Below are 18,359 nucleotides of genomic sequence, written 5' to 3'. Positions count from 1 at the left end.
AGCTCCCTTCTCCAGGGCTGCGCTGGAAATATAAACAGGACACATCAGGACAGTTGTGGGTTCAACTACATACGCAGTGATCTGGGAAGGAGCATGATTTCCCATCACACTCAATTTAGCAATCTTGGATCCTGTGGTTCTTTTACTATACCGCCCTTCAAACAGAGGATGGGTGAGTACCCTCAAAACCAACATTACACACGAGCCCTTGGAGGGTGAGCAGGAAAGGCAAGCCCAAGACACTTACCCACAGCCAGCATGCCATGCTCCAGATCCCCAGACATCTCCCGACAGATGCTCTTCTCAATGTCTCGACCCGTCATTCTCTGATACTCATTGAAAACTAGTGGGAAGGCAGGAGGGCTACGTTAAGGACTGAACTGCATGCTCCCCAAATCCATATATTAAAATCCTAGCCCCACATACCTCAGAATATAACTGTATTTAGAGATAAGATCTTTAAAGAGGTAATTAAGTTAAAACAAGGACATCAGGGTGGGCCAATCTCACTGGTGTGCTTAGGAGGAGAAATTAGGACACACGAAAGAGATATCAGGGATGTGCACAAACAAGAGAAAGGACTGCATGAGGACACACTGGGAAGGAGGCTGTCTACAGCCAGGAAGAGAGGCCTTAGAAGGAACCAATGCTGCCAGCACCTTGACGCTGGACTCCTAGCCTCCAGAACTGTAAGAACACTAACTTCTGTTGCTTAAGCCATCCAGTCTGTGGCATTTTGTCACAGCAGCCCAAGCTGACAGACAGAACACATGTGAGGAGACCTCTGCCCCTCCAGGAGCCCACCTCTCTCACTCTGCTCCCAGTGCCCTGGACAGCCCCACCTACCATGCCTGCCCAGCTCTCAGGGAGCCAGACTTGTCACAAGTCACAAGCACAGCCCGATGTCCTTTAATTATGCAGATCCCTTACTAGGACTGCCCTCGCCAATCTGCCTACCCAAATTGCACCTTAATCCTCCCTCCAGGACCCACCCCCCCAGCACCAACAGTGTCCCCTCTCTTCTCAAATCCCCTGCGCTTCCTGTCCACCCCACTCCTTCTCTGTTATTTCACACATCAGTCCCGTCTTTCTCAATATGACTGTGAGCTAAGGCCCAGCCAGCCACAGCCAGCTGGGCTCTCTGCTGGTGCCCCTCTAGCTTTACTTAGGACAAGCACAGCACCACAGGAGTGGGCTGCTGGCTCTAGAGAGACAGGTGGCACAGTACAGACCTGGGTCCTAACTCTAGCTCTGAACTTGAATATAACTCTCTTCTTCCCCAGTCTGGGTCGCAGTTTCTGTCAGTTTCTCCAAACTTGTGCCTCTGGCATCTCAAAGTCGTGGTTCCTACTACATCTGTGTCTGTCTCAGCATTTATTCAAATCAGCTACTCTTTTCTCCTAAGTAACAGTATTTGTGACACTGTGGGTTTGATGTGATACTTGTATGTTCCATACTCATGAAAGTAATGATTGAAGGCTAGCGGGTTGGCTCAGTCAGTCAGAGCGCAGTGGATCTCTGTACCAGCCACCCGCCAAAAAAAAAAAAGCACAAATAAAATAATGATTAAGATGAAAACATGTTCACTCACACTCCATTGTAGTACCATGTAAAAGGTCTGCTCTGGGGCCAGATAGCCTGGGTTCAAACCTGAGCTCAGCCACGACACCAGCTAGGTAAGTCAGCCAACCTCCCCAGCCGCCCTGCGCCTGCTCCCGCAGCTGTAAGTAGGGAGAACCACAGCACCTATGTGCGAGCACTGCAAGACTCAGCGAGCGTTCAGCACGCAGCCCAGGGCCTGGCACAGAGCGGGTGTTGCGCAGCTGTAAGTCGGGAGAACCACAGCACCTATGTGCAAGCACTGCAAGACTCAGCGAGCGTTCAGCACGCAGCCCAGGGCCTGGCACAGAGCGGGTGTTGGGGTTTTCACCCTCACTCTGGCCAGGGCTCTCCATGCTGCTGCGTGTGGTCTCAGTCCTTGCCTGCCTTCTCACATTAACCATCCAACACAGCTGGCCTCTGGGACTCGGGACTCCCCTTTCCCAGAGCCTCAGACACCTTCAACTATTCATAGCTCCCACACTTCCATCTCCAGCCCATACCCAAGCTGACCTCCAGAGTCATGAGCCCAACTGCCTACCTCACACCTCTATCCCAAGGCTGCTGCTTTCCTTCCCTCCTAAAGCCTCTCCATCCACAGCTTCCCAATCTCAGTTGAGGGCCACTCCATTCTCCCACTTGCTCAGCCAGAAAAACAAAAACCATATCACCTCCAACTCCTCTCTCTCTCCCCCATGCTCCATGTCCAATTCATCAGCAAACAGGGTAGGACCCTGACCCCTTCTCACTGCCTGTCCCTACCACCCTGATCCAAGCCACCATTGTTTCTCCCCTGGGCCACTGCAGCAGCCTCCGAGCTGGTCTCCTGCCCTGCCACGGACACCGCCACTCTCTTCTCGACACAACAGCTGGTGGACATGCAAACCCTCCTCATTCAGAGCCCTCCAGTGGCTTCCTGTTTTGCTCAGGACACACATCTAACTCCATGCAGCTGTCAGCAGGGCCTTCCACCCTCTGTGACCTCACCTCCTACTTCTCACTCACTCCATCCATCCAGACACATGGACCCCTCCCATGTCTTAGCTGCGCTGAGAACCCCCCGAGGAGAGCTTCTGCGCCTGCATCTCCCACTTTTGGTCTTTAAACCAAAAGTTGTGACCTCAGTGAGGACTGCCCCAAGCACCTCCCCCAGGGCCCTACCCCATCACTTCCTGTCCCTGTTTCCAGCTGTATTATTTTTCTCTACAGCATTTACCAGCTGATACACATTTCATTTAATTTTCACTTACTGTCTGTCTCTCCAAACAGGACGGTGAATCCCAGGAGAACAGAGACTCTATGGTGCTCTGTTCCCTACCTCTTCCCCACACCCACTCCACCACCTCACAGACTGCACATTTGACATCTGTTGGATGAACGAGTAAATGAACGTTACCTGGCATTACTGTTATAATTGTTTCTCCTGCCACACTTTGGAAAACACTGGATGAGGTGCTCCCGAAGGGCTCTCCCAACTCTAAGATTCCATATTCCAGCATATGCCACACACCTAACTCCATGCAGCTGTCAGCAGGGCCTTCCACCCTCTGTGACCTCACCTCCTACCTCTCACTCACTCCATCCATCCAGACACATGGACCCCTCCCATGTCTTAGCTGCGCTGAGAACCCCCCAAGGAGAGCTCCTGTGCCTGCATCTCCCACTTTTGGTCTTTAAACCAAAAGTTGTGACCTCAGTGAGGACTGCCCCAAGCACCTCCCCCAGGGCCCTACCCCATCACTTCCTGTCCCTGTTTCCAGCAGTATTATTTTTCTCTACAGCATTTAGCAGCTGATACACATTTCATTTAATTTTCACTTACTGTCTGTCTCTCCAAACAGGACGGTGAATCCCAGGAGAACAGAGACTCTATGGTGCTCTGTTCCCTACCTCTTCCCCACACCCACTCCACCACCTCACAGACTGCACATTTGACATCTGTTGGATGAACGAGTAAATGAATGTTACCTGGCATTACTGTTATAATTGTTTCTCCTGCCACACTTTGGAAAACACTGGATGAGGTGCTCCCGAAGGGCTCTCCCAACTCTAAGATTCCATATTCCAGCATATGCGCACACCAGCCACGGCAGGCTCCCTCTTCCTCACCTCTTCCTTTGCTTCCTACAGAGCCAGGTGCTTGCCGGAATTCAGGAAACCCTCTGAGAGTCTCTCTTTAAATCACCACCAGGGGGCTGTTTTGAGGACACGAAAGCCCCACACAGAGAGGAACCACCAAGTGTTCTCACGAGCTTGGCTTGTGCCCTGCCTGCCTTCATTTCACTTACTGGCCCCGGGGAGACCCTGATCACTGTACCTGCCACCAGGTGGGCCCGGCTCCTGGAGCACAGAATTGCGTTGAACTTGGACTCGTCTGTTCCCAGGCGATTCTCCCCAGCCGCATACAGCTCCTGGACAGAGAGGAAGACACACATGCAACCTGGCCTCCCCCCAGACCCCAGGCCACCCAGGAAAGCTGGGCAGTGTGCGGCCTGTGAGCAGTGCCCGGCTGTGGGAGCACAGGTTTGCCGAGCCCCTGCTGTGCTCCATTCGCTGTGCTAAACCAGACACTACCCACATATCCCCTTGCTGGGTGGTCCAGAGGATCCTGAGGCTGTGGGGAATCCGGACCAGGACAACAAAAGCTGGGCAGTGTGCGGCCTGTGAGCAGGGCCCGGCTGTGGGAGCACAGGTTTGCCAAGCCCCTGCTGTGCTCCATTCGCTGTGCTAAACCAGACACTACCCAGATATCCCCTTGCTGGGTGGTCCAGAGGATCCTGAGGCTGTGGGGAATCCGGACCAGGACAACCGAGCCAACTGAGGGCCCAGGTCAGGCAAGGAACAGCATTAACCTGACCAAGGGAACAATGCTGCAGAGAAGAAAACAAAACGAGAGGCCTAGGCTCACATCCTAGCTCGGCTACCAACTTGTCATGGACTCTAGACAGGCTACTGGCCCTCTCTGAGCCTCAGTTTCCTCATCTCTAAAATGTGAAGGCTGGATAAGATTTGGGGTCAAACATTTGAAAGCCTAAAGGAGCCTGCTGGGTAGCTTAACTAAGGGAAACAGGGCAGATGTAGAGCTGGGAGTGGTGGGGCCATGGCTAACCATGCAGGAGCCGTCACTTCTCAGCACCAGCTGCGTCCTGTGACAGAGGAACACAGGCTCACAGCTGCCAGAACCATTTCTCAGGAGAAGCCAAAACCCAGACTTCCATGTGAAATTTCCCAATCTTTAAAAGCAGTTTCCCTAGCTGTAAGAAGGAACATGTGCATCAACAAATATGACAGCCATTGAGATCACAGGTATGCATGTGGGGTTTCATGCACTTTGGCACGTCCCTTGTGTTTCCTCGCACACACCACTGTGTTTACAAAGGGGCAGAAATTACACTTTCCTGTCAAACTTTTGAAGGTTTGAGTCCAAAATAGTTGCCAATTTTCAACCTCTGAACTAGATGGCCTCTAAAGTACCTTGTAGGCCTCAGGATCTAGGGCACTGATATCCAAGGTCAGAGGGCAGCAATCAGGGCTCAATAAGGCCACAGTTCAAGAGGAGGCCAAAGCAGGTGCAGACTGAGAAGGCAGAGCAGAAAGCACGAGACCTCGAATCTGGGGCAACTCTGCCTCGGCTAGGAAAAACCCTGTACAATTCCCCCTGGGGCAAGAGTCAGAACACAGGAGGCTCAGGGACATCCCAACCCTGTGTCCAGAAATGGAAATGGATGTCATTAACCAGAAAGACACTGAATAAGGCAGACCCTGCAAGAGCAGCGGGTCTGGGACCAAGGCAGAGTCAGGATGTTCTCTGTGCCCAGAGAACAGAGCCAGGAGTCTGGGCTCTTGTCCAGGCTCTACCTCTAGGTTTCTCTGGACATAGTGCTCAACCTTTCTGAGCCTCAGTTTCCTCATATGAAAATGAGAAGGACCAGACCAGACAAGGGGGCATTCCACGAGGTCCTGCTGCACCCCAACAGATGGTAGAGATAATCAGACCACTGGCGATTCCTGGTGAATGCCCAGCATGGGTGGCAGGAGCAATGAAAGGGGAGAGAGAGATAGGACCAGCTCCATCCCACCAGGAGGCTGTGCTCTCTCCAGCCAGAACACTGTAGACTGAATTCATCAGTGGGAAACCCAAACTTCTCCACAGAGTAGCTCAGATGCCTGGACTTCCCCCCTTTTGTCTGCAACCCAAGAAGGGGACAGGGAAGAATTACAAGGCTGCACAACTAATGCAACAGCTGGTTTCTAGGCTCCAACCCTCAGAAGCTTAATAGGCAACTACAAATTGTGCTCCTTTGCAAAGACAATGGTACATGCCACAAAACACAAGAAAAGACCAAGTCTCAGGAAATCCTACATCCACAACTGATCTGACAACCACAGTAATATTTGTCATCTCACATGTTCCCTCTTATAGGTGGGGAAAGTGGAGCCCAGAAGGCTGCGGGGCCTGCACAAGGTCATGAGATCATAAGCAGCACATGTAACCCACTCCTTATCCATTGCTCTTTCCATCCAGAGCACCTGCCTGGTAAAGCAAAAAAGTGAGGGACACCCCTGGTTTAGGAAGCCCAGGTGGGGTAACTGGCCTGGCCATCACACTCACCTGGGCATCTTTTTGGACAAGGGACATGTCCACATTTGTACTTTCATCCCGGTTTCCCTGAAAGGAAGTAGGTGGTACAGTTACGCTCACGCCTTGGGAGGCATACTCCCTCCCTCCCCATTTCTCTTTCCTTTCCTCATTGCTCAGTTCCCACCTCTCTGATTCCCCGAGCCCTGTCACAGGAAAAGTACCTGAGAGAGAGAAATGAGGAGCCTCTGGAAGTGCCCTGATGTGTCGCTTCGAATGGCTTCCTCTAGGGTCTTTTTAAATTCTGAAAAAGAGAAACAAGGAAGGTCCACCCTGTAGCACTGTGGACAGAACTGTCCATTTCAGACACAGTCAGCAGTGGGCACCGGTGAGAGAAAGGCCCGGGATCCTAAGCTCAAGGAGACAGGTGGCCCATATGGCTCTGCAGGGTCATATAAGCCTGTGACCTCCAGGCTGACCTGACCTCTGGTCAGGCTTGGCCCAAACACCCCTCCCTTTCCTTAATTACTTTAGTGTGTAAACAGCACACAGGGTTGGGTCTTGGGTCAAAGCCCAGCATGCTGGGGATGGCAGGAGATGGGGTGATAAGAAGGCCAGGAAGAAATGAGAGGCCCTGGGAGAGGGTGTGGCCAAGGCCCAGAAAGCAGAAGGATTTGCAGAGGGCAGAGGGCCCCAGGAGCCAGCCTAACCTGCTTTGTAGGCTCTGTTCAGTTCCCGAATGTGCTCGTTGCTGCGGGAAGCGAGGATCTCAATCAGGCAGGCTTCATCAGTGCCAGCCCCCTGTGGTGGCAGAGAACACAATAAACCACATACTTGTCACAGCATCCTCACTCACCAGCGCCCTGGAAAGATGAAGGTGCCACACTGCTGCCCGCACCCCAGAGCACAAAGACCAGCAACAAAGGCCCCTTACACAGAGACATGCTCATTGTGTGGCTCTAGGCCTCAGAAAAACACCAGACACTGACGATGATGATGATGATAATGAATAGGGATTACACAAAGGTCACCCCCATGGATCAGGAAGCTGAGAATCCGAGAAACGTACTGACTTGTCCAAGGCCACACAGTAAATGGCCAGGTTGAGATGAGGACCCAAGTCTGTTTTATTCCAAGTTCAGCCCATGAGTGAGATGACGAACAACTGAGAAAATGGGCTAAAAAGCAAGAGAGATCAGAGAGGACATGTGGAAAGAATGGAGTCCTCAAGTGAGCTGTGTAGTGTCTGGAGACATGTAGGAAAAGGCAGCAACAAAGACAAACAGGACGATCACAGCAGGGAAAGTGAGAAGGTGGAGGACAGGGGTGGCAGCCTGGCGTTTATGTCGGTTTGAATCTCGTCTCTGCAGCTTACTAGCTGTGTGACCCTGAGCGTGTTACTGAACCTCTCTGTGCTTCATGCTTTTCTGTCTATAGAATGGGAGCCATACTAGTATCTAGCTCATAGGAAGTCATGAGGATTAAATGAGTCAACATACACAGAGCACTTAGAGCCTGCCAGGCAGGAAGCAGGACATGTCAGTTGTTTTTACAACAACCACTACCACTACCGTTAGATTACCTGAGTTTACAAAGGGCTTCCGCGTTTGCCACCTTACCCAGTGCTCACCACACACTGAGAACACCCACCAGCCACACTTCACAGCTGCTCAGCGACAGCTGACCCCAATCCTGTGTTGTTTCCTGCACTCCACAACCCCCACCCCACCCCATGAAGTTGGCTAGAGGCAGGAGCTGGGCAGAAGTCCAGGGGCCACTCCCTGGGGCTCCAGGCCACCCACCACCCTCCCCAACTGCCTCCTGAGCTCCTCCCTAAATAAAACACGTAGCTGTGTTTCAGCGAAGTCCTCTCTCCCTTCCAGGCCACCTCACTAAATTCTATGCTTCTCCTTTCCGGGGAGGGAAAAGTCATTGTGCCCTTCTGGGGCACCTGCTCGATTCACAGGGATTGCCCCTTCTGTGGGAGCTGCCTGTTCCCCATCTACAGGGTGCACGCAGGATATAGAGCCATAGCACTGTATAGAACGGATAGCACCTAGCCCCCGGTTAAAACTGGTTGGACTTGGGGGAGATAGTGAACCTGGGCCAGTTGGAATCTGCTCCCTATTTGCAATTTGGATAAGGGACAACTGGTATCTTCTGTAACTGGATCTCTGATAGGTAAACGGAGAGGGTCAATGGAAAGGCATGTTCTGGAGGCAGACATGGAAGGAGAGGCACAGAAGCTTCCAGAAGAATGAAGCAGAGACAAGGGACAAGTCCTGCCCAGGTCCCTGCCCTCTGCATGCTAGGCGGCTTGTCTTTATCCTCATGACCTCATGATCCTCCACCTCTGTGTCACTTCCAACTCCTCAGTGTGCTCCTGTTGTTCGCTGACAACAAATGAGAATGAGAACGGTCTCCCGTATCACTAGCTTCCGTCGTAACCCAGCTCCCGCCATGTGTTTAAGATGGAGAAAAACTTAGATGACCAATGGCATGTCATTTGCCTCTTGGGGAGATCACAAGAATGTCCCCTTTCTACACAAACTCCAACCTGGAGGGTCTAGGAGCCGCACGGACAACAGCAGCCAACAAGTAGGCTGTAACACATCACGCCATCCAGCCTCCTTCTGGGCTGTGCGTGTACACACGTGCACACGCAACACACGCACACAGACCTTGATGGCTTCCTTTATCTCATAAACGTCATAGAGGATTGGAGTCTTCATTAGAGCCAAGATTGTCTTCTCAAAGTTTCCTGACAGTTCGGATTTCAGATCTTTGATCAAATCCTGGTTGGATATTCAAACAAACAAACAAAGACAAGCCTATTTTGAGACTTCACAGAAAGTGACTAATAAAAACAATATCCCAGACCTGAGGGCCAACAGCATCAGCACCACCTGGGAGCCTGGGAGAAAAGCCTGATCTCAGGCCGCACCCCAGATCTGCCAACCAGAGCCTGAATTCTAGCAAAATACCCAGGGGATTGTGGCACATTAAAGTTTGAGAAGCACTGGAATAGAACACTGACCTATTTAATATTTACCCAGTTTTTACCTTTCTAAGATCCAAAATGCTGCAAGTTCAAAATATACCCTCCTTGCATTTGTTCAGCACTTAAAGCTCTTATATCAGCTAAACCTCCTAGGGTGGTGAAGAGGGCAGGAGAGGGGAAACTCAGGACTGGGTGGTGTGGAGGGAAAATAATGTGTCCACAGTCTTAGCAAGTCATGGCAGAGCCAGGGCTAGAACCCAGATGTTCAGTCACCTCTCATCAAACCTCAGTACCCCATGGACTCTGGGTTTCTCCCTCAGGGCATCCTTCACCTCTACAAGATGCCACCAGCTGGGAGGCCACTTGCTAGGTGGGCAGCAGGAAATGCCCTAATGCACCTGACTATCCATCCAGGAAATCTAAGCCCACTCAGCCCCAAGGAAAAGCAGGGGTGAATAGGGCTGTGCTGGAGATGGCTCCCATGCTAGAGCCAACGATATGCCTTTCTGTCCTTCTGCACACTCCCCACACCGCACCTTGCCGTAGGCTGTCTTAAAGGACAGGAGGATCTGCTGCCGCTGCTTGTTGGAGCGACTCCCCAGGCAGTCGATGATGGCCTGTTCATCAGTCCCTGGAGGAGGAAGAAGTCAGGGGTGACAGGGCTGTGGGTCACAGGGATGCTCGGCAGTTGTAGACTCTTCTGGCCTGGGTCCTCTGATTCTCCTGGGCATCCCAGCCACACCCCTAGATCTCTTCCATCACTACTGGGGCCAGGTTTGCCTCCCCCAGCTATCCCAGCCCACACAGCCACAGTGAAACTGCCTGGGGAAACAGGCAGGGGTAGGAATTGAGCCCCTTCGGTCTCTCACCAAAGCCTTTCATAGCCTTCCGCAGGACCTCGGCGTCTTGCAAGGCATCAAAGCCAAAAGCATCTGTGATGGTGCCTCGGTTTCCAAACTACTTGGACAAATAGTCACAGGTAAGATGACTTGCACACTGCCTTCCCCAGATGCAAGACTGCTCCACCCCCCGACTCTGTACCTGAAGGAAGAGCCCACAATCAACAACGCAGAGGACTCTACTCTGAGCCTCCCTAACTTGACTGTGATCTGTCCTTGTGTTCTGGTACTGAAGCTTCTTCTGCCTGGCTCCCATGGTAAGAGCCCACCTACAGCTGAGTCCTGACACTAAGAATCTGCCCTACACCCAGGTCCTCCAGGGCTGGGGCCCAGGTTCCTGCTGAAGGGCAGGCCTCAGAAGCAGGAGCCGCTGGCTTGTCCTCAATCCCCCACCAATAGTACACATTGGGGTAGTCCTAACAGGGCCTGTCTCGTCCACATGTCCCCACCAGGTAGATGCAGGCATCCAGCTATGTCAACAGTACACAGCAGCATGACTACCTCTTAGACTAGCACCAGCTCCCTGGCACTGTTCTCTAGACTATGACCTGCCTAATCGCTGGACTCCCTCCTGATCCCAACAGCCACACGAGCCGGCAAACTTGAACTTTCCAGATTAAACTGGCTCCCAGTGGATTGTCTTCCTGGGGGCTGGTATGAACTGGTTATAACACAGTTATAGAGACAAGCTCAGAGAAAAGATAAGGGAGGGAGAGTGGAGAGCAGTGGAAGGGTGGGGAAATGTGTGGGTGTGAGGTAAGGGAAAAGAGAGGACCTTCTGTCTAAAAACAGTCACCAAGCACATACCACCAGCCCTGTGGGCAAACTTGAACTTTCCAGATTAAACTGGCTCCCAGTGGATTGTCTTCCTGGGGGCTGGTATGAACTGGTTATAACACAGTTATAGAGATAAGCTCAGAGAAAAGATAAGGGAGGGAGAGTGGAGAGCAGTGGAAGGGTAGGGAAATGTGTGGGTGTGGGGGAAGGGAAAAGAGAGGACCTTCTGTCTAAAAACAGTCACCAAGCACATACCACCAGCCCTGTGCTTGGCTGGTTTGGCCATGTAACCATGACAATGAATTCTAGGCTCTACAAACATGAATTATTCTTCAAAATGAGCCAAGATCAACCCTGGAGGAACTGCCAACAATCTTCCCTACCCAAAGGGGACTTTAAGACTCCTCTAAAACCTGTCTGGGAGGGCATGCCAAGGGGACTGAAGACTAAGAGCTGTTGGGCATGAAGCCTTGAGACTGGTGGCCTGGGCGATTCTTAACAAAACACGCAGGCCAGGCAGTAAACAGCACAGGAAGAATAAAGAGCACCCACCAGGGGTGTTCAGACCCACTCACACGCAGAACATCTAACCCAACTGGGAGAAACAGGGCAGCCCCCTTAGGCTTAAGGAATACAAGCCAGGAGTGGGGAGTCTGTGAGGAAGCAACGTTCTCTGTCAGAACAAGAAGTTACAGCTGGAGGCCTGGGCCTTCCCCTTTGATCCCCACCTGCCCGGTCTTGCTGGCAGAGAACAGTGGGCCATGTGTCTCCAGCCTTTGGGGCGCAGGCATGGACTGACAGTGGCACTGGGCTGACTGACACTCACCTGGGCTGGGGGCACAGCAGGGGTGACAGTCCCGGGCCCTGGGTATCCTGGGTAGCTTGGCACCGGCTGCTGCTCCCCAGGGGGTGGAACTGGCGACTGCCCAGGGTAGGGCATTGGTGGCTGTCCAGGATAGGGCCCTGGGGGCTGCTGCCCAGGGGGTGGCATGGGCTGGCCTGGCCCAGGGGCCCCTGGGTATGGTGGATATGAGGGCATCCCAGAGGGTGGGTTTCCTCCAGGAGGAGGGTACATTCCATATGGAGGAACAGGCTGCTGGGCTGAAGGGGGCTGACCGAAGCCCCCAGGGGGGACTGGAGGATAACCGCCCCCAGGGGCTCCAGGATACAGGTTTGGCACATTGGCTCCTCCAAACGTCCCAGACATATTGGTCGCCTGAAAGTACACAAAGCAGAGTCTAAGACTAATGTCCCCAGCGGGGCACAGATGCACTCTGTCCGTCTGCCCTTCCCTGACCTGAGCCCTGCCACAGTCTCCCTGGAGCCTCACTCAGAGCTCACCCACCAGCACAATCAGCACAGCGCCAGGCCCCTGCTGCAAGGTCCTGCCTGTGCTAAGCTCTTTTCATACCTTAGCCAATTTAATCCTCACAGCACCTCCACTTGTGAACATGAATTATCATTATACCCATTTCACAGACAACAAAATGGGTTCAGAGACCTGAAGTCATTCACACAACCAGTAAATGGTGCAGCTGGGGTTCTGATTTAGATCTCTCTGGACCCAAGCCATAGATCCTCAACCCCTTCTGCAGGTGACAGGGCCTTCTCCAAATGGCTGCTCCCTCCATCCCAGACCAACTGGGTGAAGGAAAGAGCTTACAGCCCAAGAGGTATACAGGCCCCTTCTGCAGGCTTGGGGGTGGCCTCAGAACATCATCCTGCTAACCACACACACCTCTGGCAGGTGTGGCACAGGCGTGGCTCAGGTGGATTTATACTCACCCAGAATAAAAGCCTGCATCTTTACGATGGCCTCCTATGCCCTAGAAACCTGTATCCCCAGACTTCATCCCTGCTCTTCAGCCACAGTGGCCTCCTCACTGTCCCTGAGCATCCCACGGGCACCTCAAGGTGCTGGCGTTCGCTAGACATCCATATAGCACAGCCCTCCCCTACTTCAGATCTGTGTTCAAATCGTGATACCCCATCTTAACATCATTATTCCACATCTCCTGCACTCCTGACCCCTTTACCCTGCTCTTCTTTTCCCACAACACCCACACTTTCAATAACGCCACACAGCTAACTTATGTTTACAGCCTGTCTCTTCCCAGCAGATGACAAGTGCACCAGGGCTGAGGTGTCTGTTTGTTCTATTCATATATCTCCAGTGTCTAGAACTGGGCCTGGGACTAATTAGAGTGTATACCGGTTACACTATTCCTACTAAGCATACATTTGTTTTCAGATTATAAAATGCTATTTTAAAAAAACAAATAAAAGTTGCATGTTTGCCCAAGTTACCTGCCATATGACCACCCAGGCCCAACCAGAATAGCCATCCATATACACATGCACACACACAACACACATGTGCACGCAACTGCACATTCACAAACACACAAGCACATACTCTCACCTCCCTCCCATCCCTATGTTGAGCTCAAAAAGAAGGTACTCAATAAATACTCCATAAAGGCATCACCTACCCAACCCCCCAGAGCTGAAAGGGGCCTAAGAGACCACCCAGTACAATGCATTCCCCTTCCCACATTATAGATGGGAAAATTGAGACCCAGAGAGGGACAGTGAGGATGTGGCAGAACCCTGATGGAAACCCTCATATTCTAAGATGCAGCTCAAAACACTCCACACCCTCAGGTGAACACACAGACACCTCTGAAGCCACAGAAAGCCAGCAGCCTTGATCCCTTGGCCATGCACGTATGGCCCCCAGGGGCAGCCTCAGCAGGAGGGCTGGACTCACCATTCCCGAGACGTAGTCCTGGTCGAACTGCCCTGCATAGCCGGCCACATTATCCAGCCCAATGGGGGGAATGTTGGGTGGCGGGTAGCCAGCACATCCCCAGGGGCCACAACCTGAAAGCAATACCAAGCCTTTCAGTTCCTGTCTGTCCCCTGCCAAAGATGAAGGCAGAGATACAAGCTCCCAGGGAGTCAGGAAGGGAGGCCAGGTAGAGCCTTGGGGACAACACTACAGACCACACAGAAAACCCTTGAGGGAGAAAGTCTCCCCACGTCCTGTTGCCAGAGGAAAAGAAGAGGAAGTCTTCCCCTCCCTCCAGGGAGGAAGACAGGGTTCAGCAAGTGCTCCCAAGATACTAAGGAGGGATACTAAGGAGGAAGGGAGGGCTCAGGGCAGGCTCTGCCCTCCCAAGCTCACCATCACAAAGCACGGCAGCAGACAAAGGACAGGCCATGCTGGGACATGTACTGAGTCCACTACAGTGTGTGAACTCTGGGAGTTCTGAGAACCCAAGTAACGCAAAAGGCTGGGGCAGGGGAGGGCGGGGAGGGTTGGAGGGTATGACTCGGCTATTTGCTATGTCAAGTCTGTAAGAGGCAGGAAGAAGCACAATGTGAGGAGGGAGGGGAACAGGCCAGGTCATGAAACACACAGACACTGGTCCACAAGGAACAGCAGGGGAACAGCGGTGGAAAGCTGGACTCTGAAACCAGTGGGACCGAATGTGTGCCCTGGGGCCAGGCTCTCCACCACTCTAGGCTCATTTCCTATGCAAACAAATGCAGATAATTAGTGTGTGCCTCCAACTGCTGTGATAAGGACAGGCTGAGCAGGGCTTAGCTGGGCACAGTGAGTTAATGCCCAAGCAGGGCTTAGCTGGGTGACCAAGAGTGTTCACATGTGACCCTGCCACTGAGAGCTGCGGGACAGCAGCTGGCATCTCCACACGGGCTCTTGGCCTGTTAGACACACTCCTGTCCTATTCTCGGCACCCTCGAGTTCAGCTCTTCAGCTGCAGGGCTCCCGGATATTCAGGGCAGTTGCTTTTCTCAGTCCCCTGCCTATTCCTTCTCTTGCTGCTCAGAGGTTGAATGGCTGTGCTGACAAAGGGGCAATGGCAGGACAGGGAAGGCAGGACTTCCATTAGAGAGAGGGGAACTGGACTGGGCCGGTGTTGGCAAATCTGGGGTGGAGATTGCTTAAGAGAGAAATGGCCCAGCTCAACCCCCGAAATGCCCTGTGAGAGTGGCTGAGCCACCTCCCTGCTCTGAGGCTGTTAAGAGCTGGGTCCAGGTTCTGATTACCTGACCAGGTGGTGCAGTCACAGCCTTGTCACCTACAGCTTCTGGCAGCCACAGCAAGTGGCATCTAATCCTTAGCATCTGCCTGCATGAGACAGTCTCCACTTCCTCCCTCAGCAGGGGAACTGCTGCAAAACCATGCACCTTAAGCACAGGGCAGGAGAAGTGACAAGAGCAATCACCCCATAGCAACGCTCTGGAGGACACCATACCACAGGCTTCAGATGGCTATCTCCATAGTATCTGGGACAGCCCAGGAAGGGAGGGATCTCTGAAGCAATTTTGCAAAGAAAACTGAGTGTCAGAGAAGTGAAGGCATTTGCCCACTGTTACCAGCTAATAAGGCAAAAGACCCATTCCTGGCCTGGTCCTGGCCTTCCAGAACAGTTTCAAGCCCAGGCCTCCCCTGGCCCTGGCCTTGATGCTCTTCTCCAGCCCCTGTCCCCACCTGGTGGTTCCTCCCCTCTGAGTTGTGCTATGGCAGGGAGGCTGGGGAGTGAGGAAACCACATTACTCCCCTTGCCACTCCTGGCTGCTGAGCAGAGAGGGGCATTCACTCCTCCACCCTTTCCCAGACCCTCTTACCTGGCGGAGGTGGTGGGTGGCCATGCGGGGGATATCCTGGATAGCTCATGGTTAAATCTGGAAGGGAAGAGAAAAGCGCATCAGGCTCTGCCCAGGAGCCCTCACCAGGCTTGCCCGGCACAGCAGCAACCACAACCAGGGCTTGTGGAGGAGGAGAAGTTGCATCAGGTCTGGCATGTGGCAACGCAGTTTATCCTCAACCTGCTGGTGCCTCCAGCTAGAAATAGCACCTGCTGGCATGCTGCCCAACTTCTGGGCCAGGGCCAGGCCCTCGCCCCAGCCTCACCTCATGCTGTAGGAGGATTCACCACTCACGAACCTGTGCAGTTCCTTGAAAACTCCTCCCACTCAAGCTTCACTCCACCCCTGCTGACAGGGGGTGCAGCGTGTGTGTCTGGACCTACCTTCTGACCTTGGAGCCAGAGAGCACACTGCCTCATTCTCAGGCCTCAAGGTCTGTCTTTATCATCCTATGTCCTTACCACCACCCATCTGGCAACAGGGGAAGCAAAAGCCCATCTCCCTGTGCCCAATCTATAGAACCCAAGCTGTCCCCAAGCTGCTGCCCCATCTTGGATCTGACCCGAGATATATTTTTCAATCTCCAACCTCTGGTTCACCAGGCAAGGGGATCTATAAGTTATGGAATCATTACTCCTAGAAATAAGACAGGCCCTCAGGAGGGCTCATCTGATGCAGGGTCCAGAATCAGGGCAAACGAGGCCCCACCAGACTGTTTCTGAAGATGAGGCAGTTGAAGCTTAGGGAGGGTAAGTGACTTGGAGATCAGTCCATAAAGGAAGAAGTGAGGCCTGTAACCCACGGCTCGGGCATGATGGTGCCAGGTAGCGCACCTGCTCTCACAATGTCCCTCTGTACAGGGATCCCTCGACAGTGTCCCATGCCAATTAAACTGCCTGGGAGGGACACAAATCTGCTCTGACACCAGCCACTGAAAAACCCTCATGCTCATGCAACTTACTAATTATCCTTGCTAATCAGTGGTTTGCAGATGCACCCAATGACAAGGCCTCCTCAAGAATCACACCCGCTGGTCCCAGGTGAGCTGCTTTCTCCTTACACAGCACAGCAGGTCTCAAACTGCAATATGCATCAGAATCACCTGGAGGAATTGTTGAAACACAATGCTGGGCTCCACCCAAGAGGTTCTGAGTCAGTAGAACCAGAATTTGCATTTTGAACAAATTCCCAGAGGATGTTACTGGTCCGGGGACCCCACTTTGAGAACCCCTACTCTAGATACTAGCTACCTACAAGATTATAGTTGTCCTTCATATCTACCTTGAAGAACTGAGCATGTTTTTTTCAAGGAAGCTGAAGGACTTCCTTAAGGTGCCACTGGTCCACACGGGGGGGGGAGGGGGGGAGCGGGAGGAGGGGACAGCGGCTGGGCAGGAATGAGCAGGATGCTGGGAGGGACGGCTGGTGGCCTGGAGTCTGCGCACTGCCCGGGCAAGGGGAGGGGGGGGGGGGGGGGGGGGGGGCTGGTTCTCTGCCCTATGAGCATGGTCATTTGTTTTGGTCAGTGGGTCCAGAGGCAACCGTAGGCAGATCATTGGGAAGCTAGATGATGTCTTAGTGGGCTTGGAGAAAGCTGGAATTGGCAACCTGCACCATGGACAGAGGACAACTTCCCTTTGCACAGCTTTCAGTCTTTCTGAGCCCTTAAGCATGTGGTGACTGAGGTCCCCAGTGGGGCTGCCTTCATCTCCCAGCGTGACTCATCTCCCTGTGGCTGGGTGAGCCATCAGCACAAAGCTCTCCAGGTCCTGCCCTTAGCCTGATCCTTCTGCCCAGATAGTCCCAGATCCCTCAGACCTCACTGACAAGAAGGTAGCCTGGGGGGATGTCAATGGCAGGTGGGCAAGGAACCTGCTGATAGGAGGAACCACCTCGCAGGAGAGCAGGGCGAGCTGCAATTGTGTCTCTGACACCACGCCCTCTGGAGACACCACTAGGCAGGATCTCTGGGCACCAAAGACCCACTTTCCACTCCTCATCTCCTCCCAGAGAATGAGCCCACAGCCAGGCAGGGGGGACACAAACGACAGCAGCTGGACACCACCCTGTTACTTACACCAAAGAAATTTCAGTCAGGCCAAGGATTTAAATGTAAGTAGTAGACCTAAACCTCAAAGGCATAAAATAAAATTTCTACATTATAAGAAACAAAGAAAACAAAAACCAGAGAAATACAAACTTAGGGGGAAAGTTCTACTGTAATAGACCTAAACCTCAAAGGCATAAAATAAAATTTCTACATGATAAGAAACAAAGAAAACAAAAACCAGAGAAATACAAACTTAGGGGGAAAGTTCTACTGTAACAGAGAATGTAACAGAGGACCCTGAACAATACTAAGGTACACACAGGCTAAACTCCCTCCACGTGGGAAACCGTTGACCTCCTCATAGAAGCGGGAACTATCTGCGTGAGAAACCATCGAAGGCAGAAACCGTTGCCTAGAAACAGAAACCATACACAATAAAAATTTTATGCCTGATTGCTTTAACTGCTCACTTCTGACTTCTGTGACCTGCCTTGCTTTGTGCACCTGGACAAACCCATGTACTAAGGGGATGTGGTTTTTGCCTTTATAAACTCCAGCAGACTAAGGCTAGCTGCTGTTCTCCCAAAATACCTAAGGGAGGCATTCGCTGGCCAACTAATAAAGACTCTGTTAAAATTCTTAATTGTTTGGTTCCTTCCCTGAGTGACACATCACAACATTTGGAGGCCCCAGAGAGATTCCTGTCACTCACTCAGAGGAACCAAAAAACCGCAGCTTTGGACGCAGGGTAACGCGGCAAGTCTCCCTAGGGGAGGC

At 52.5% G+C, this 18,359-nt stretch overlaps 1 protein-coding gene across 1 annotated transcript in view; it reads right to left on the bottom strand.

The window, feature by feature from the left end:
* The window catches only part of ANXA11 (annexin A11), a 22,400-nt gene extending 6,834 nt beyond the window's left edge, over window positions 1-15,566 (bottom strand). Inside the window, exons 1-11 of the mRNA XM_008590059.1 lie at window positions 15,512-15,566; window positions 13,626-13,738; window positions 11,682-12,071; window positions 10,049-10,136; window positions 9,716-9,810; window positions 8,860-8,973; window positions 6,889-6,979; window positions 6,403-6,482; window positions 6,212-6,268; window positions 3,917-4,010; window positions 248-343 (exon numbers count right to left, since the gene is read on the bottom strand). Coding sequence (XP_008588281.1) covers window positions 248-343; window positions 3,917-4,010; window positions 6,212-6,268; window positions 6,403-6,482; window positions 6,889-6,979; window positions 8,860-8,973; window positions 9,716-9,810; window positions 10,049-10,136; window positions 11,682-12,071; window positions 13,626-13,738; window positions 15,512-15,560 — 1,267 coding nt within the window. The 5' untranslated portion in view covers window positions 15,561-15,566. The remainder of the gene's footprint in view (window positions 1-247; window positions 344-3,916; window positions 4,011-6,211; window positions 6,269-6,402; window positions 6,483-6,888; window positions 6,980-8,859; window positions 8,974-9,715; window positions 9,811-10,048; window positions 10,137-11,681; window positions 12,072-13,625; window positions 13,739-15,511) is intronic.
* Between the last annotated feature and the right edge of the window lie 2,793 nt (window positions 15,567-18,359).

The sequence above is a fragment of the Galeopterus variegatus genome, unplaced genomic scaffold, assembly GCF_000696425.1.
Source record: "Galeopterus variegatus unplaced genomic scaffold, G_variegatus-3.0.2 Scaffold5827, whole genome shotgun sequence".
In the NCBI taxonomy this organism is placed as follows: Eukaryota; Metazoa; Chordata; class Mammalia; order Dermoptera; family Cynocephalidae; genus Galeopterus; species Galeopterus variegatus.
Note: the sequence above shows the minus strand (reverse complement) of the source record. Positions and strands in the feature narration are given on the sequence as shown.